At 41.0% G+C, this 21,545-nt stretch overlaps 1 protein-coding gene across 1 annotated transcript in view; it reads left to right on the plus strand.

The window, feature by feature from the left end:
* The window catches only part of LOC114557388 (proprotein convertase subtilisin/kexin type 4), a 256,104-nt gene that overhangs the window by 161,024 nt on the left and 73,535 nt on the right, over positions 1-21,545 (plus strand). Inside the window, exon 12 of the mRNA XM_028580817.1 lies at positions 962-1,065. Coding sequence (XP_028436618.1) covers positions 962-1,065 — 104 coding nt within the window. The remainder of the gene's footprint in view (positions 1-961; positions 1,066-21,545) is intronic.

Raw genomic sequence — 21,545 nt, forward strand, 5'->3', positions numbered from 1 at the left:
GCACGCACACACACACCCAGAAGCAAACAAGTGTTAATTGGAGGTAAAGCATGGCTGTAGTGGCTGAGAAAAGGGAGAGGAAGAAGCCTAGGTGTTGATGGTGGAGGTAACAGTGAAAAGCTAGGAAGAAACGCAGTGCCAACTCCAGGGCTACAGAAACAGGCCAGTTTTATCAGTGTGATATCACCTTTGTCTGCTTGTCTGCCTGCTCTTTTCAGCCTCACATTAGCAGGTGGTCACACAAGTTTTTTTTTTTATTATCATCACTGTAAAGCTGTGTTGGTGTCTTCTAATGTCTAATACAGTAGCTGCTAGGGGTGGGAGAAAAATAAAAAAATGTGTGATTTTTAAAATTGATTCTTTTCCCCAGAATCAATATTATTGTTATTTCTTTTAATTTTTACCAATGATTCACATAAATATTTTATAGTTTATAAGGTACCGCCGCCACCAAAACAGACCAAATACAGAAAATCCATGCTGTACTTCTGTACAAATGTAATAAATGTCAGACTGACAGACACGTGATGTGCATTCTTCTTAGAAAACAATTACTTTTTAGAAATGTCTCATGATATATTGTCCCTGTGTATTATTCAACTTTTGTTTTTGTTAAAGAAGAAAAAGAAAATCGCAATACTATCAAATCGCAATACCTCTAGAATCGCAATACTATCAAATCGCAATACCTCTAGAATCGCGATAGATGAAAATCGCAATACAAATTGAACCGGTGCCCAGGAATCGTAAAAGAATCATCAAACATATCATCCCAGCACTAGTGGCTGCTACAGTGTGGTAACTCCACTGGCCGGATTTTCTGTAAAGCGGCATTTTTTTTCCAACGGCTTCCCACAGAAATCCATTTCAGCTCACATGCACCCATCGTTTTACTCTATGAACTGATATGACATCTACATAGCTGTATCTTGTAACATATTTGGTTTGGTTGTCTCTCCAGGTCACTGTGACCAACATCGATGATGGCTGTGTAACACACTTTCCAGGAACATCCAGTGCGGCTCCGATCGCTGCAGGGATTCTGGCTCTTGTGTTAGAAGTAAAGTGAGTGTCATACTGCACAGTACTGATATCTGGGAATATCTGGAAATGAGATGGAGACTGAACAAATGCTGAGTACAATGAGTTCAGACTAATGCAGCTTTATTCACACAACAAACAAACAGAACAGTTGACATGCACCAAATGTATATGCCAAGGTTTCTCTCCTAGAAAGGAAGATAACCATGTGTACACCCTCCTAAGTGCATGTACCCATAGTGTCTCTACGAACATCAGAATAACTCCTCCTTTATACTTTTTGTCCTCACACACTTCAAGCTATCTATTTCAGTGCAACAGTCTACTCTTAAACTACACCTTTTATGGCACTTGCTCCTAACAGATTCCCACATTCCTGGCTCCAATTCCTCTGTGTGAAAGTTGTACCCAAACTCATAATAGATTCACACATTCCTGTGGGTGAAGGTTGTCCCCAGACTAACCTTCTTGTATAGTACCCTACATACAAGATATAAAATACATTTGAAACATGTAGGCTGAAATATCCAACCTATCAATCCTCCCTTTTTTATCCTAATTGAGATACAGTACTACAATGTGATATGCAACAATATGAACCCCTGGAATACATTTTGAATGACGATTATAACAAATACATCCCTTACATGAAACATTAACCCTTGCATTGAATTTCTCATGCACATCTTTTATTCAACTTGCACTTGATATTGAAATACCCTACAGTGACAAAGTAAGTAAATGATTTCCGTTCGCATATCTTCTCGTCCTACATCGATAAGCATCAGAGCAAAATCCGTCCTCTCTCACTCTCCCCGTCCTCGCTGATCCGTCTGCTGACCGTTCCTCGACTGTCCCTTCTGAAAGAGCCTATCGGTAGGTGATGGAGACCTCAGAGTCATCCCCACCCTGGCCTCTCGCATTGTCACATTCTTGCTTTTCAGTTCATCTCGAAAACCATCTGGGTGTCCTTTTCCACCATGGGCAGTTGAAAATCTGCAGCTTCTCCCTCTCAGCTCGTTCTGTAACACCAGTTGTGTTTCTGGTGCAAATTCCTCTGTGTGAAAGTTGTACCCAAACTCATAATAGATTCTACACATTCCTGTGGGTGAAGGTTGTCCCCAGACTAACCTTCTTGTATAGTACCCTACATACAAGATATAAAATACATTTGAAACATGTAGGCTGAAATATCCAACCTATCAATTACTACAACACTGAATGTGATACCCTATTGATTTTTGTAGGGACTCAGTGTGTTGCTCAAGAACACTTCAGCAATGCGTTTGCTTACTGTCTGAGGAGCTTCAGTCCCCAACCCTGTTGTGTTTACTTCTACTCCTGTCATGGTTGAGATGATTAGCTCTATTTTCTGCCAATGGTATTTGTCTGTGTTATTTCTTTTCATATTTAAGACCACATTACCCGTATCCCCTCCTGTGCTCTCTTTTACAGAAAGGTTGATGCTATGTTCACCCACGCCCCTCCTTAACACATTGTCTTTGTCTTCTATGTAGAAGACAGCTTTGTTAGAAGTCATTTTCCCATCAGCCATTTTCTGCCTTTAATACGTGCTCTATGTTGCTAGAAAATCTGAAATCCTTAGAACTTTTTCTTTTGGAAGTACAGTAACCTCATTCTCTTTTTGCTGTAAATCAAGCCAGCACATTGATTATTTTTTCCCCCGTGATTATCAATTAAGTGTTCAGTGTATAAAATGTTTCCCACAGCCCTGAGAGACGTCTTCAAATAGATTGTTTGGTCCAAATGACAATCCACAACCTAAAAAGACATTGGGCCTCATTCACAAACAGTGTGACGCAGAAATCTGTGCTTGAACCGTGCGTACGGACGTTTCAGCCCAAATCCAGGATTCTTCAATGTGTTCTTACCTGAATTAGTTTGTGCTCTGAGAATACATTTAGAACTTTTAATCCATGTACTGTATAAGCACACATAATGAAGGCCCAGCAGCTGTCTTAGAACATTTTAACTAAATGCATAGCATGTTAAAACCACGTTCATTAAAAAAGCCTTTAATAGACAACAATATTTCAAATCATTAATTTACTAATGCCTTGGCCAAATCTAATAAATAACTATGAAATTGTCGCTCTTAAATTCTCATTGATTATTGTCATTGTAAAAGTATGTTGTTCTCGTTAATTACAAAAAGCACAGGCAATTGCAAATATCAATACAATACAATATATAAAATAAATGACCTCTGGGTGGAAGGCCTTGCTGGATGTCCTCACTTTTACCCTCTTTTCATAGAAATAATCCACCAGGATGTTTGTTATATAACTTCGGCGACTCTCTTATAATGGGCTGACAGATCAGGTTGTCATTGTCCTCCACCCGTTGCCTATTTTTTTCTTCTTCATCAACTTTAATGTCAACCCATTTCTGTTCTACCTGAGCCACAGTACGTATTTAAGGGGACACTACATCACTTTTTTTTTTTTTTTTTTTTACCATTGTCACTCCCAAGGACACACTTCGGAAAAGTCCACCCCAGACACTGTTGTTTAAATTCCTTCAGTCGTGACATTCTTTTGCTTTTCTAATTTGGGGGCCATGTGTGTCTCTTACAACAACTTCACCGCTTTCTCCACGATACACCTCTAGGCAAACATATTTCTTTCTATGGAAAAATGGGTGTGTGGCAGTTTGCACATTGCAAACAGCGCCTTTCGTTCTAGAATGATTCTAGTCTGGCTTAGGCTTCATTTACATTGCTATGTTTTGGTATAAAAATGAATATCTTTTGCTACGTTTACACCTCACATTCTCCCTGCTGTGGCATTTCAGAGCCCCTAAACCGGAGATTTGAAAACACTTCTGACCCGTTTTGGTTTGGAATCTGCGGGGTTGTGCTGTAGTCTCAACAGCCTCAAACGGAGACCTTTGGCAACACCGACCCTGACGCCAACGTTTCACCGCCTGATCGGGTCATAATTACAATTATTTTGACTGATGTTGTGATTGGGATATGATTCACGATATTGGAGGGTATGATACATTTTTTGGATCCTCATTCTCATTTTCATTGAAACCCAAATAAAAATGTACTATAGTCATATAGTGTGATTTTTGCAAGAATCTGTACCAAGCAAAGATTTGATCTATCTGACTGTAGGATAGCATCTGTAGACAGCACCACGATACTTCATTCAGAATGGTTGGACACATATTTTGCCTTTAACAAATATTGCGCCCCCCCTGCGATTTGGATATTGCACTAGTCCATATTGCGATTTCAATAAAATTGTGATTAATTGTGCAGCCCTAACTGTTACCATAGCAACTACCAGCAACAGGCGGAGTATACATGCTGCCTCCTGTTCATGCCCAGTATACGAGAATGTTGATGAGATATGGTCAGTGTAACGCTTATTAGTTCAATTTTCTAAGCACAAACATTTGGAAAAACAGAAAAATGGGTTAAAATATCCAAGTTTTCATTTTTTGCCACCTTGACAAATGAAAAAAAGTGGATCTTTAAACTGTTTTTCCAATTTTCTGTTTTTTATTCAGAAGATCAGAAATTACAAAATTGTATCTGGGCTCCAATTATTCAATACTGCAATGGTAGTCTTTCCCTCTACTTTGTGGAATATGCAGGTCATTACCTGCATATGGTCATTACCTGCATATGGACCAAAAAAAACTGATAGACTGTGGGGTCAGAGGTGCTTGCTTGCAACGGATGGTTTCAAGTGTGTGTGTGTGTGTGTGTGGGGAGGATGGGGGGGGGTAACTAGGCGTAACGAGAGAGAATACCATCGTATTGAATAATTGGAGCTCAGACGCAAGTTTGTAATTTTCTAAATTTCTGATCCTATAAATAAAAACAGAAAATTGGAAAAACAGTTTAAAGATCCATTTTTGAAAAAAATTGTATATTTGAACCCATTTTTCTGTTTTTCCAAATTTCCGTTTGTGCTTAGAAAATTAAACTGATAAGCGTTACACTGACCAGATATGCAGTTTAGGCGTTACAGTTTAAACAGAGATTAGTTCTTTTACCGGAGCAAAAAAAACCACTTGTGTGCACGGAGATCGCTTTTGGCTCAGCACTCCATAATGGATATACATTGAACGCATCTCTTACGCGGCGGATGTTCCTCCGCTCTCGCTATCTCCGCTATGTGGGCTTAGCGCCGCTCAGGAAAGTTGTGATTAGACACAGAATTAGAGTACAAACAAGCCAGAGTATTTCCCCCCTATCCCATAATACATATAGGCAGTGTAGCCGGACCACACTGCTGCGCTGACAGTGCTGGGGAGAAACATCTGGCAATGCAAGACTAGAATGATTCTGATTCACTTACATACGCACGGTGGTAAGAACAAAATTGAACGTGACTGTAATTTTGCGTGCGCACTTTATGCGCAAAGTAAGGAACATTTCTACGGACATATTAGTGAATGACGCCGCATGTGAGACAGAGCGAGAGAGACAATGCTTTATTATTTTGTTTAATACATGACTGACATGACAATTGCTCAATTAAATTATTGAAGATTCCTTTTCTGTCAATTGACTTGCCAGGTAATATGGTAATAATTAAAAGAGAGACACTAAAAGAGACTGTTGAAAGAATTCTTCCATTAAAATTCTACACCTTGCGTCTCTGAGCGGTAGGCTACCTCGTCTCTCCTCCCCATTTCCCCTTCTCTCGGTTTGTTTTCTTAGTCCCTCCTTTGATGTGGATCATCTTCAGATCCCACCACTTTCTTTCTGTGTCTGTCTGAATCTGCAAATATGTCTCCTTGCTCCTTTTTTTTCTTCTTCTTCTTTCCCTCCTTTGTCTCGTCTGCAGCTTCCTACCATTTCCCGAGCCCCATTTTTTTTTCTTCATCCCTCTCCACTCGCCAGCTGTCGGTGTGGCCTCGGGCCGGGTGTTTTGTGGCGGTATCAGCGGCGTCTACGCCTCCTTCATGTTATGGATGGTGCTAGAGGCCGGCTTTACTGCTCCAGCTGTCATGCCACGGCGTCTCAGTCTCAGTCGCTTGGCTGTAAAATGGAGCGCGGGTCCCCTGGGCGAGGCCACTCCCAGGACATTATGTTAAAGGCTTTGTCGTGACCCGCTGCTACTGACTAAACTATAGATCACCTCCCTCTCGCTCCGATCCGCCAGCATTCTGCTCACGTCTTTATGGAGCCAGGTTTCTCTCCCTCTGTCTGTATATCTTTCTGGGTCTCTCTTTCTCTTTCTCTGTTTCTCACACTTACTCATTCTGTGTCTCACTCTTTCTCCCCACATTTCACACAAACACACTCGCTCATATATTCTGCCATTCTCTCCTTCCCTTATGCAAACCTAGAGTCGTCCCCCCCCCCCCTATCCCATTCATCACAAAAAACCTGCCTCATATATAGCATCCACAAGCACCGAAACAAATGTATATACAGTAACAGTACAGACATGAGGGTAGGCTACATTTAATACATATCTTTGGGATTACCGATTTAATCCCTCTGTCAATCACACGATTATCTCCACCTGGATTTTCTCTTCATGCAACTACACTCTTCATCTTTTCTGTGTCTAATGAGAAATGCTCAAACTTTTCTTGCAATCTCCCGTTATCTTTGTTAACCCTTGTGTTGTCTTCCTGCTGACTTTTTATCCTCCTGGGTCAAAAATTAACACTTTTTTCTGTGCTTTTTTTCACCAGTAAAACCAATTTATTATTATTAACAGTCAATAAACTTAGTCAACTTAGTCAAGAAACTTATCTAATTTTTGAGTTAAAATGCTGCAATTATGAATTATTGTGACTAATAGTTAACATCAGGGGAACTTATGTTGAAGTTTAGTCAGCACACTGTTTTAAAAGCATTTCAATTGTTTTTTTCAAATGCTATAAAATTCAATAAAAGTAGTGAGTGAACTGATCCTTCATTTCACTTGCAAAGAGCATTGAATGGAACTATCTGTGTTGTTTTGGGGGAAATTAGGTTGAATGAAACCCAAAATGTCTGATATAATATCAAATTTGACCCGATGACAACAGGAGGGTTAATTCATCAACAAACGCGAGCAAATTGGAAAAATGCATTTACTAGATGTTTATGGAATTGCACAGACTTGAAAAAGAATCATATTTGTCATTCCTGATATGATATGAAGGCTTTCTGCTGGGAACGGTTGATATTGCAGCATACAGTGCTGATATAAAATGTCAGAGAGCCTAAATGGGCGTACAGTGTGTAGTGGTCTATGTTATCAGGATACCCTTCAGTGTTTTGCTGCCCTGACGTGTCAGAGTGTCACCGTCTGTCTCGCTGACACAGTGTTGGCCCGTCTGTCTGCGTTTTCATTTGTCTCCATCCATCCGTCTTGACGCCTGTCCAACAAACCATCAGGGTAAATCAATTCTTTGCTCGTCCTGTTTGTCAGTCTGTCTCTGACTGTTTGTTTGCTCACTCTATCACTGTGTCAGCCTCTCTGTCACTTTATGTTTCTTTCATCCATTCATTCATCCACTCTATCCATGTGCTCGGAGGGAGCTGAACTATCGATTTTGCTGTGATTCCACCTCATGTTCTAGGATTTTTACCCCTGCTTAGTTTATTTTGGCTTGTCTGGAGAGATGGATGGTCTCCTCCTAAACCCCACTCACCATGTGCTGTGATCAGGCGAACAATGTTGGGAAAGTCCTTTCATTCAACCACACAGTAGCAGTAAAAAACCTATCTATTTACAGGAGACATCAAAAGTCATCCTCTCTGGCTACCGCTCCATGCTGTGAGCGATAATGGGCCACTTATATTATCCAAAGTAAAATTACTCTTCTTTGCCAATACAGGTTGGAAATGGATTTGATTGTATGGCCTCTCAATTCTTATATCAATGTAAAAAAATATGACAAATTAACTTCATAAAGCAGTGGTTTATATGTGGAACTCATAAAGGTGAGAGTGGTTTTGCTTTGTACAGTCACACACAAAACTGCCAAAATAAGGTTGTGTATATATATACACACACACACACACACACACACACACACACACACACACACACACACGCACACAAGTATTAAAGGAGCAGTTTGTAGGATTTAGTGGCATCTAGAGGTGAGGTTTCAGATTGCAACCGACTGAATACCCCTCCGCTCACCTCAATAATAAGAGAACCTACGGTGGCCTGCAGGGTTCAGACAGGAGGTGATGAGCGCCATGATACGCCACAATGTTGATTTTTTTTTTTCTCAAGCAGTAGCCTGGCTGATCACACCAGAAGCACAGTTCTCTGTGCAGGTCAACAAGTGATTCTGCTCTTCCCCCTCTCTCTCTCTCTCTCTCTCTTTTTAGAAATGTTGAGATTTCAAAATTTCATCTTGTGGTGGGTGAAAATTGAGGCACTCCAGGCATCAGGACGAGGGGCAGAAAAATAAAAACGGTTGGCAAGCATGGAATGCATATTTTTATCAGAATCATATTATTTCTATCTTATATAATATATCCTTCATATTGTTTATAATAGATTATCAGCATGTTGTCTTGTAGACTTGATGTGAGCATTTGTAGAATACGATATAAGAATGTTTAAAGCAAAAATCTGAACTTGAATGTTAACATTTTCACACACACGTGAGCTGAATTTGAAGTTCAGAAAGAAAAAGAAAAAGAAAAAACATGATACTTTGGAAAAAATCTGAACTTGTATGTTGAAATTTAGGTCACAGAAACATTGTTCACAAATGTTTAAAATGATATTTACATAAATACAAAAAGACAGCTACCCACAATTTACTCATATTCATTTTTTTTAATTGAATCCAGTTTGCATTACAACAAGTCAGTGATTACAACTTCTTGAATCAGTCACTGCAACTTCACGTGCCTTCCAAGCTTCCATGCTACACTAAATGAACCCTCTTGTGGCAATAGCAGTCCTCCTGTGCTCGCTCAGAGCTCCACAGCCTGTCTTACAGCTACAAAATGGTATTTGTTTTTTATCTCAAGGTCAGGGCGCACAGTGATTTCCGATGCGAGAGAGCACATGCAAAGTTGCAGTGACCGATTCGAGAAGCTGTAGTCACTGAGTTGTATTTACAAGCTCTTGTGTTTTTTTTTTCTTTCTTTCTGTGACTATCACATACAAGTTCCGATTTTTGTTCTACAAGTTCTCACATCGTATTGTACAAGTGCTCACACCAAGTCTACAAGCTCTCGCATTTTGCGCCATTTTTACCTTCATAGAACTATCGCTGCAGATCACGAGCCGACCGCGGAGCTCCGGCCTAGGGTTTGGTTTGTGCTGAGCTAGTGTAGAAACACGGCGGTGTAACCTGGTGGACTCTGTGGAAGAGGACCCGCTCCTTCTGTAGATAAGAAGGGCTCCGTCTAAGGCTACATTTACATTGCAAATAAGTATCTTTTGCTACGTTTACACCTCACATTCCCCCTGCTCTGGTGTTTCAGAGCCCCTAAACTGGAGACATTTGAAAACACTTCTGATGTTTCTCCTCCTGATTGGGTCTTATCGGTCATGACGTCTCGTTCTCTGAGACTAAGCTACTAACGTTACCATGGCAACTACCTGCAATGTACATGCTGCCTCCTGTTTCCCCCGGCACGCTCATGCCCAGTAAACGAGAAAGTTGATGAGATATGCGGTTTGGGCGTGTTAGTTTAAACAGAGATTTGTTCTACTGGAGCTAAACACACTTGTGTGCACGGAGATCGCTTTTGGCTCAAAACTTTGCTTAAAAATCAAAACGTAGCAATGTAAATGTAGCCTAAGCTAACACAAACACCATTCAGAGTTTCAGGTGATTATACACTGATGGAAAGTTATGAATAATATACTCTTATTTCTGCCAGTTGATCCCCCTAAATCCTACGCACTGCCCCTTTAAGTTATCTACAGAATATGACAATTTCAGCTTGGGGCTATCAACAGCATAAAAGTCATGTAGTGCGTCTGTACACACACAGTTCTATAATCATTGATGTACTTCCCTTCTCTCTCTTTCTGTCTGTGTCCATTAAATTGAATAAGAAAAATAATGTGTGAAACCTTCTCTGTAGGGAGTTAAGGAGTAATCAGCCAATGATTTCAGTGGGGAGAGTACACGGAAAAGTGAATCCACTCGCTCTAATTGGTCTTAACTCAAACACTTGCGTGCCAGACGTACGCACACACACACACACACACACACACACACACACACACACACACACACACACACACACACACACACACACACTCGTCCTCAGTGAGGGCTTCTCCTGCGCTGATGGCTTTCATTTGAAATGCATTGAAGGTCACTGGCATGCATGACCTCCCACAAAAAAACATTGGCTATATATGACTTGTATGTGATGATACTGATATTAACATAACTGTGAAACAACCTTTGGCATTTTTGAGCATGCCTTTTTACATTAGCTAAAGTAGCACCTGTGTAATGTATGATTCAACAGCTTTCTGTTGACGTTCTGTAGGTTTATCTTTATAACAGTTTTCTGCTTTGTTATAATTTGCTATACCTAACCCAATCCTCTAACAAAAAACTGTTATAATTACATATTTAGGGCAAGGGGGAGATGTCTGTGCCCTTCCCTGAAAGCTGAGGCTCAAACGTATCCCAGGCAAGCTTGACTATGTACGTCTCTAATCTAAAAAAACAATCGCTGTCTCATACGCAAGCCAGCAAAGAAACCTGAAACCTCCAGCGCAAAGCGGACTGTCAGTACAGAGATTACAAATATTGATGTATGTTTAAATGGACTTCTTCAAGCCACCAAATTACAAATATTCAAACATAAACCAAATCAATTTTCTCTCCCCCGATAGCTCCGACCCAAACTCAGGGTACTGATCTGATACCAGCATCTTTTTCCAAAATGTAAAATCTATAAACCTCGCAGTGTCAAACTAATTAAAATATGTGTAGCCTAAGCCAACGTGAGGCCGTAACTACACTAACGAAACACTTCTTAACTGTAAGTGAAGACGCTCATAAGTACATCATGCTTTTTAGGCTTATACACATTTTATTTGTATTGTTTAGAAGGTTTATGAAATTGTGTGATTACAGTATTCATAACACAACACATTAGTACTTTTACTTAAGTAAAGGATCTGAATACTTCATCCACCGCTGGCAAGGACAATAACACAGAATCATGAGAGTATTTCAAAAATGCTGGTTGGACACACACACACACACACACACACACACACACACACACACAAATATACACACGCACATAAATATACACACATTAAATACATTCATAATGTACAGATCCAAACTGTCCATTATACAAACAGACACACACACACACACACACACACACACCCCACACACACACACACACACACACACACACACACACACACACACAAACGGGTGCTTGTGTACACATGTACTCATTAACCAGAGGAATCAGGGCTATGCCGGTGGAGTGTATTTAAAGGAGATTGCAGGCATGCAGTTATTGGACTTGGCCTAATTGATAAAGCCATTAGTAACACTTGTTCAGATAACATGAGAGGAATCTCAGTCTGCTCACAGTCACTCCAAATGGGTTCACTTAGGCTTAGAGTGCAGCACATTAAGAGAAGATTACAGAGCGATGTGTAACGTCTTACCAGGCCATGCCTCGCTACTGTGAGATTAATAGAGACAAAGTAAGGACAGAGACGGAGAGAACATTGGACTCTGACACTCCACAGGGTGTGTGTGTGTGTGTGTGTGTGTGTGTGTGTGTGTGTGTGTGTGTGTGTGTGTGTGTGTGGATAGTTGTGCAGCAGTTGGTGTTCTGTCCATCTACATGTGTTTTTGTGCAGTTACGACACAGTGGATCATATGCCGTCTCATGAAAATGTGTGTGTGTGTGTGTGTGTGTGTGTGTGTGTGTGTGTGTGTGTGTGTGTGTGTGTGTGTGCGCTTTTCCTTCTTCTGTGTGTGTTTGTCTCTACATGGGGGTGTTCCTGTGCTCCTCTGTAACTGTATATCCACCTGTGTGTTAGTTTCTCTGCCTATCAACTAAAGCTGCGGTGTGGCTCGGCAGAAGATTTTAACACAAAGTGTCCAAGCAGAAGATGTGCTTCCTGGGATGAGGCAGTGGGGTTTAAACTGCTGCTTGTCTTGTACCAACACATTATATCCTGCTGACTAACATGCTTGACTGTTACATGTCCTTCAGTTTCTGGTAAAATAAAAAAGAGATGAACAAGAAAATTGGACATGCTGAGCTTCAGAAAAGCAAGCATTTGGGGGAATGCAAATGCATTAATCTCTTGTGGCTGCAAATATGTCCTCATACACGATGGAGTGAAGACTATTACTGATGTTTGAGTTGAAGTTGAATCTTTTTTGATGCTAGTCCCCATGTTTAAATGGACTTTTTCAAGCCACCAAATTACACATATTCAAACATGAACTGAATAAATTTTCTCTCCCCCGATAGCTCCGACCCAAACTCAGGGTACTGATCTGATACCAGCATCTTTTTCCAAAATGTAAAATCTATAAACCTCGCAGTGTCAAACTAATCAAAATATGTGTAGCCTAAGCCAACATGAGGCCGTAACTACACTAATGAAACTATTCATTTTCAGTATTCATAACACAGCATCACATTCAACTTTCGTCTAATACATGTTACACACAGTTCAGTCTGTATGATTCCTGGTGTTGAACAGATGCAGACCTTACAAACAGCACTGAGCTTGAACTCTGCGAAAAGTCTTCTTTCAGCTGAAGTACATTATTCTACACATCTTTACCAAACCTCTTCACCTGTGCATGGCTTAGTTTAGTTTTTTTTCCCAGACCAAGACCAAACTGCTAAACAATGAAACTCCTCCAATGGTGTTCCTTTTGCTAAAAGTTCATTACTAACAAGATGTGACATCAATCCAATTTCCTCGGCCATGTATTAAAACAACTTTCTGAAGAAAAAAATGCATTATCATTATTTCAACAAATGGCCAAAAAAAGTAATTCAAGTGACAAAGCCCTCTGGAAATTACGACAGGAGCAAAGGAGGAAGTCAAGTGACGTTACAGAACAACAGTCCACTTAGGGAGGAGTTCAAGGTGAACGGATGGGTCGCATGGTTTTTGTTTCCCGTTTTCCAATCAAGAGTCAATGTTGCGTTTTCTAACCATGAGCCTGAATGTTTCCTAACCTTAACCGCGTAGTTGGTATTGTAACCATAGTCTATATCCACTTCCGGGATTGCTCCGGTGCCGCTGGAAATTCCGTGCATCAACTCAGAAAAAGCTTCTATGTGTCGTTCTAAAGGGCAGTTACAAACAACTTATTTTTTGTCGTTTCATTTTGAGGACTTGTTGGATTCAACGAATGAATCCCTAAAAATATTATTGCTTCCATCTATGTATATACTTATACTACTTATAATGCTCCAGTGAAACTCTGATTCTTACGGTAAAAACTGTAGGTAAAAGAAATTGTGTTATTTAATCCATGTTTCATTATAATCGATTTGAAATAGTATTGATCAATAATGAAATAAAAATGTTATCTAATGAACAGAACAGAAGGAGATGACATTGACTGGATGGTATCTGATTTGCAAAAGGCAATTACTGAAAAACCTGACTGATCCTGTTACATATTCTCATCTTTTTTTTTATTTTATTTTTTTTTACTACTTACTGCATTGACAAACATACAGTATATTGTATTCAAAAGAATTATGTGGCTTGTGCTCCCTGAAGAATTTCATTTTCGATGGTTGTTTACCAGAAAGAAATGTGAGTGTGATGCTTCTAAATGATCGTGAGCTGACAGTGTTTTCCTCTGAGTCCTGATCTCTCCCTCTCTTTCTTCACCCCTCCATCTTTGTGTCCCCTCCATTGCCCATCTTTTGCGTTCTCTCCCCTGGGCTGGACACTTTGTCCTTGCACTCACTGTCTCCTCCTCCTCCTCTCCGCCTAGGCCTAGTGTGAGTGATAAATTATTTGTGGGCATGCTCTGAGGGCCCAGGGCTGCTCATTCCTGCACACAGAGGACTAGCATTGATCCGGCCTGTGGTTCAACTTAATTGGAAACCCAGTTACACCAGCTACAGACACACTCCGACACACACAAACACAGCGCACACACACGGATGCACGAACATGCACTTCCAGACATGCCATGTACTCTAAAGCCGCCGCATTAATACACACATGTGCACCATTGTACAGTAATACACCCGTGTATAGGTGCGTGGATATTACAAATGTCAACATAATTACACAACACAGACACACGCAATTCCCACATGCATTCATGCATTAAAGTGTTACAGCATTAACATCTGCCAGTTACAGTAGGTATGTTTTCTGATTAACATTGCACATATACAAACTGCCGTACATAATACAGTACTTTGCATACACATTTGCATACACAAGCCAGGGAGCAGAGTTTTCTTTCTGGTGAAAACAAAAGGCTGTCACCCAGGAAACGTGTGTTTGTTCCTCAGGAGTGTTTTGATCCAAACCACGACCTATTCCCCAAACTTAACTAGTCGTTTTGGTACCTAAACTTAGCTGTCGTTGCCTCATGACGTTCACCTTTTTTTGGCTAACTTAAAGCTATAGTGCATAATTTCTGTCTCCCCCATGAGGAATTCTAAGTAATGACAACAACACTATCGACGCATCCACATGATACAAGCCTTCGGTGATCGCGCACCACCCCCACCCCTCCTCCACACAGTTGCTTGTAAACAAGGAGGACAGGAGGATTAAAAAAACATGATGGACTCTTTATAAGCGGTAATTATCTTCACTCGATTTTCTGCGTGCGTAAGTCGCCGGACGACAGAATCTTCTGAGAAATCCAGAGAGAGTTGTGTGGAGCTGATAGTCTTAATTAGCTTTGTAGCAACTCATTTAGCAATGGCTTGAATGTAACGGACGTTAATATAAAAAAGTCACACACTAAAGCTTTAACTGTAATATCTGTTGAAACGACCGGCAGCTCGCTGTACCATGTACCCGGCTTAAAGTCACCGTTTGTCGACTAAACTCAACTAGCAACTGCTGCTGATAGGACTGACTCACACATACAAACACACACACACACACACACACACACACACACACACACACACACACACACACACACACACACTTCAACATTAAAAGTCAGAAATTCACAAGGCATGATCTAACACACAAGTAGATGGACACAAATCTCTGCACACACACACACACACACACACACTTTATAGTCACTAAGCCTGCATTCTAAGCAGCACTAAAGAGGAGTAACAGTCCACAGTGGAGCAATATGAAGGCCCAGGGTTATCGATTGGACTGAGACACTGACTATCATACAGCTAATAGATTACATCAGACACATCGGAGCGGCTCAGTCAATGAGGCCTGATCCTATTAACTGGGGATTTGTAAACAGTTGTGTGCTCACTGTGACGGCTGCTGTGCTGCTTTGTGGGCCTTGGCGATGGGATGAGGGCTGTGAGAGTCTGGAGGAGGCTCATATATTGTTGCACTCTGTCCCAATCTCCTTTGAGCTGCAGCCCAGTTGTGTTCATTGGTTTGCTGGACACAAGCTTTAGTTTTATTGTCTTTGTAACAGTGATGTCAGTTCTGTTCCTTCTGTTGCCGTCGATCCTTCCGAGGTTTAAAGTGTTGTAGTGTTATTTCTTGCACCCATGAGTTGAATGTTTGTCATATGTCAGTGTTTCATTACTTTCAGTTTTGTGAGTCACCTGTCGGGAAGAAAGGAAGAAATCAGTCCAGTGTTTTCTAAGATACATTTCAGTTTAAGACTTGGTACGACCAGGATTTTAAAAAGTCCAATTTTGGAGGGAAATCAATTCATTTTAATGGAATCAATGTGGTCAGTGGATTTGGTAGCAGAGTGAAAGTGCAAATATTTCACGTTGAGTTCACCTTTGGTAAACCATGACTATTACCAATTGCAAGGGTGTAGGTTTGCATACACAGAAATCTTGCTGAAAAACATATGAGCTATTGAATTCCAAGACATGTATTAAAATAACGTGAACAGGTGCCAAATGCACAGTTGAAGAGGTTACTTCCCCAAACAAAAGACACAAAAGAGGGAAGAGTAAATCATGAGTACATGTGGGTTGACTCAGCAGGTATGGTCTGAATCGACAACAGTTAATTTCCAGGATGATCGCCGGATGTCCCCCCGCCTTGCAAAACACTGTTCCTTTCGGGAACCACAACAACCTTCGAGCTAGCGAGCTACATGCTGAAAATGGCAAGTTTTAAAGAAAATTTGGATCGTGCAACAAGGCAGGCCTGCTTGGTTCTTTCAGGGAATGATTTTAAAGATTTACAAAGAATACGTTTAACGTTAAGACATTTACTCTCTAATTGGGACATTTTGGATTGCTGTAGACGAAGTAAGGTTCAATTCAATTTTATTTATAGTATCAATTCATAACAAGAGTTATCTCGAGACACTTTACAGATAGAGTAGGTCTAGACCACACTCTATAATTTACAAAGACCCAACAATTCCAGTAATTCCCCCAAGAGCAAGCATTCAGTGCAACAGTGGCGAGGAAAAACTCCCTCTCAGGGAGAAACCTCGGACAGACCCAGACTCTTGGTAGGTGGTGTCTGACGGGACAGACCCAAGCTCTTGGAAGGCGGTATCTGATGGTCCCGGTTGGGGGTGTGATGAACAGTGGCAATAATAGTCACACATAAAGATAATGGATCAGTGACTAGAAATAGTAGTTGTAGTAGTTCATGGCATAGCAGGGCACTGCAGGGTGTCACAGGATGTAGCAGGGTATAGCAGGGCGTCACAGGACGTAGCAGAGCACTGCAGAGTGTAGCAGGGTGTAACAGGGCATAGCAGGGCGTGCAGCAGGACCACTGCGACAGGCTGCAACCATGATTTAGGGGCCACCCTAATCCAAGGAAACATGCTGGGCGAAAATAATACATATGGACTCCGGGGAATAAGCTCCCCAGAGCTAGGTTAGTAACAAACATTTCTGGAACATGGAAACACAAAGATGGAAAAAGAGAGGAGAGAGAAGCTCAGTGTGTCAAAGGAAGTCCCCCGGCAGTCTAAAACTAGGCCTATAACAGCATAATTAAGAGAGACAGGTTAAGGAGAGGAGCCTGGTCGGGCTAGAACTCTCCCCAACCGGAGGTTACAAATGGTGATACACTGGTAAAAGAAAATTACATTTAACCATGTATCAGATAATTTGAATAGCTCATCTTACTGTATTGTGTCAACAGTAAACTTCATTTAATATTGTATGTGGTGTTTTTCTTTTGCTGGGTGCAAATGTTTCACCAAAACAAGTTCCTTCATGAGACCATTTTGCAGAGCCAGCGTCTCTGCGTCTGGAGCTTAGCGTCGCCCAAGACCGTTGTGATTGGTTTAAAGAAATGCAAACAACCCAGTGCGGTATCCTGTAATGTATGTGTGAAGGAGCCAGAACTTATAGAATAGGTCTGGCAATGTGAGATTACTAATAACATTAACAATGGCTCTGCTTTAATCAAGTGTTCCAGTAAGCCAAGGCTGTGTCTGTAAGGGCGTTTGCACAATACCAGGACCCTGATACTGAAGCAACTGAATGGAATGCAGCACACATGCTTTTCCTACTGTGACAAGCCAACATGCATTCCAGTACAAAGGCTTTCGGAAAACTGTCAGTCAAAAATAGAAAAAGCTATAAATTGCACCATCCGCTTTATATAACCCTCCTCCTAGCTGCTCCACAAAAGAGACATACTTTGTGGTCAGTTAGGCATGACTTGATGGTACCAATACATGTTTTAAATAAACTCTGTTAGCTTACTGTATTGCCTGTTTTCAACCGAGCTAGATCTCAAGCTTGGAGCTTGGAAAGCTATTGTTGCTGACTTGCAGTAGCATGTTCCCGTCCAGCTAGCATGCTTCTGGTTAGCTCGCCAGCGACAGTAGAGCTGTTTGCCAGCTACAGCTTTGGGACACTTTGTATTGTAAAAGTACTCAAAAAGATTTGTATTCAATATAACCACATGTAGCATGTCATAAATAATTAGAGGGATTGCTACAGTAAATAGAAACAACTAACCTTGGAAATCGTCTTAAAGCGGGGGTCTTCAACGTTTTTTAGGCCGGACCCCCCTGCAACATATTGTATGAAATTAAGTTACATATTAAACTGGACCTACAATAACATGTGGCCGACCTAAAGCCTTTATTTTATATAAACGTATTTTGCTAATCTTATTTCATCAAGTAAACAAAACCCTAAAATCCTTTTTGAAACCATCAATAATATTGTCAGTCCTGCACCTCCTGAAGTGCCAATTTTTTCAAACAAGGATTGCAGTGACTTTCTCAAGTTCTTTGTAAAGAAAATCAGTGATGTCAGAAATGGAATTATCCCTTCGACTACTCCATTTTCGGCTCACTCAATCAGGCCACCAATCATGAACCATTTTGCTCCAATCTCGCTACAAGAACTCACTGATCTGGTTAGCAGTATGAAATCTTCCTCGAGCCCAGGAGATATTATACCAACTTCATTATTTAAAAATGTTCTTGAGTCTGTGAGTACTTGGGTTCTCGCTATACTCAACAGCTCTCTGCAATCTGGTTGTGTCCCTTTATATTTTAAACATGCAAGTGTGCAGCCACTTTTAAAGAAAACCAACCTGGATACATCACTGGCGGAAAATTTTAGGCCCATTTCGAAAATGCCTTTTATCTCCAAAATTATAGAAAAAGTTGTTGCTAAACAGCTCATTGCTGTTTTGAATGCACACAACATTTTAGACAAATTTCAATCTGGTTTCCGTCAGAAACACTCAACTGAAACCGCTCTTCTTAGAGTGTCCAACGATTTATTAATGTCCTCTGACAAGGGTCAATGCTCTGTTTTGGTGCTGCTGGATCTTAGTGCCGCTTTCGATACTGTGGATCATAACATCATGCTTGAAAGACTTAATTCAATTCAATTCAATTTTATTTATAGTATCAAAGCATAACAGAGTTATCTCGAGACACTTTACAGATAGAGTAGGTCTAGACCACACTCTATAATTTACAAAGCCCCAACAATTACAGTAATTCCTTCAAGAGCAAGCATTAGCAGTGGCTATAGCGACAGTGGCAAGGAAAAACTCCCTTTTAGGAAGAAACCTCGGCAGACCCAGACTCTTGGTAGGCGGTGTCTGACGGGGCCGGTTGGGGGTATGATGGCGATAATAGTCGCATTAAAGATAGAGGAACAGTGACTTTGAAGGTAGTCGTTGTAGTTCATGTCACAGCAGGACGTTGCGGGATGAAACGAGGCGCTGCAGAGCATGGGTGGGTGCAGCAGACGCAGAAGGACGCGGCCGGGCGTTGGGAAGAAGAAACGTAAGGACTCTGGGGAGTAAACTCCCCAGAGATAGGTTAGTAACAAGCAGTTCTGGGACAGGATGCATACAAAAGGAAACAAATTAAAACATTGATGAGAGGCTGTACTGGCCCGCCTCCCTCTACTCTCACTTTATTATTGATTATATCATCAATAAATCTGATGACTACGAAGAGAAGCAGGTGGGCCGGGTTAGGCGGACGCTGCAACTCCTCACTTCTTCACTATAAGCTTTATCAAAGAGGAGAGTTTTCAGTTTACTCTTAAATGTGGTGATGGTGTCTGCCCCCCTAACCCAGACTGGGAGCTGGTTCCACAGGAGAGGAGCCTGATAGCTGAAGGCTCTGGCTCCCACTTAAGCATTGGGTTGGTATCTCAGGAAGCGCCCTGGATTGGTTCACCTCCTATCTATCAGACAGAAGTTTCTCGGTGTATCTTGGCCCCTATTCCTCAGAAACCGCGGCCCTTTCCTGCGGGGTGCCGCAGGGTTCTGTGTTAGGTCCGCTTTTGTTTGCATTGTACATGCTTCCCCTGGGACATATAATTAGCCAAGTTGGAGATATTTCTTATCACTTATATGCAGATGACATCCAGCTGTATGTCTCTTTTGAACCAGAAGACGCTGACAAAGTGTTGAAATTGCTTAGATGTTTCAATTTAATTAAGGATTGGCTCGCAAACAACTTTCTACAGCTAAATGAAAATATTTATTGTCGCTCCGGACCCTATAGTTTCGAAGATTAGTCAGCTGCTGGGCTCCTTGTCCTCAGCTGTTCAGTCCAAACTAAAAAATCTTGGTGTAATATTTGATAATAACATGTACTTGGATCAACATATTAAATCTCTGACCCGCACGTGTTTCTTTCAATTAAGAAACATTGCCAAAATTAGAGGAACTGTTTCACATTCTGAGCTTGAGATGATTATTCATGCTTTTATTTCATCTCGGCTTGATTACTGCAACTCTATTTTCACTTGTCTCAGCAAATCGTCCGAGGACCGTTTACAACTAGTCCAGAATTCTGCTGCAAATCTTTATCATGTGAAGCACTTTGTGATTCTGTCTGTGAAAGGTGCTATATCAAATAAACTTATTATTATTATTATTATTTATACATACCTTTTTAGTGCATAGAATACTAAGCAATTAAATAATTGTTGGTATGATTTTTTAAATCATGTTTTAATGTTAAAAACACATGTGGCACAGTGAATCCTTAGTATGAACTGTATCTGTAGATGGCTACCTTTCCTTACCTATGGGCCATCAATGTGTGTTTTTTTTTTCACAAAAAGGCAGATTTATATCTGCTCATAACATGTTAGATTCATGTTAAGAAAAAAAATAACCAAAAAGTTGGTGGCCCCCCTGCAGTAACTCTAAGGACCCGCTAGGGGCCCCGGACCCCCTGTTGAAGATCTTTGTATTAAAGAAGCCATTGCTTTAGCACATATTCTTCTACTTGGGCTGCATATCAAATTCCATAAACAGGAAGAGAGAAAACACACGGTCTAGCATTGATACAAAGAGGTAGTGCAGAGGGATGAAATGCCAACTCTATGAGAAAGAAACAGCTCAGTTCATCTTAAGTCCATTACAGCAGAAGCAATACTTCTGTTTAACCAGCATGATGGTGGATGCTGGTCGTGGTTTTTGAGATTAATTTGGTGGCCTAAACCTATTCACACGTCCCTTCAGGGGCTGTGCAGCAAAGAGGAGTGAAAACTGAGGGAGAGATAGCAGTAAACTGGGTTCTCAGCCAGCAGTGTGTTTTTAGGAGCAAAACGACTTTTCCAAAATAAATAGATCTGTGTCGTGGACTGCTAGGAGAGAGAAAAGCCCTCGGTTCAATAATTAATTCCCGAGTCGAGGGTTTTGGAGAGCCGCTGATTGGGCTGATTCTTTTTTTTATTCTGTTATGATACAAAGGAGGCCGTTTGAAGTAATTTGTCCCAGAGAGAGCGGCTTGGAATACCATACATGCTTTGATTTAGCAAAGCAAATTTAATTTTGTTTGCTTTATGCAAACCAGCCAGGGCCGCGGGGGTTTCTCTGATTCCACCAGAGGGGTGATGGTGCTGGTGGTGCTGATGATGGAGGTGGGGGAGTGCACATAACGGAATCACACTGCCGCTGCTA

The sequence above is a fragment of the Perca flavescens genome, chromosome 6, assembly GCF_004354835.1.
Source record: "Perca flavescens isolate YP-PL-M2 chromosome 6, PFLA_1.0, whole genome shotgun sequence".
NCBI classification, from domain to species: Eukaryota; Metazoa; Chordata; class Actinopteri; order Perciformes; family Percidae; genus Perca; species Perca flavescens.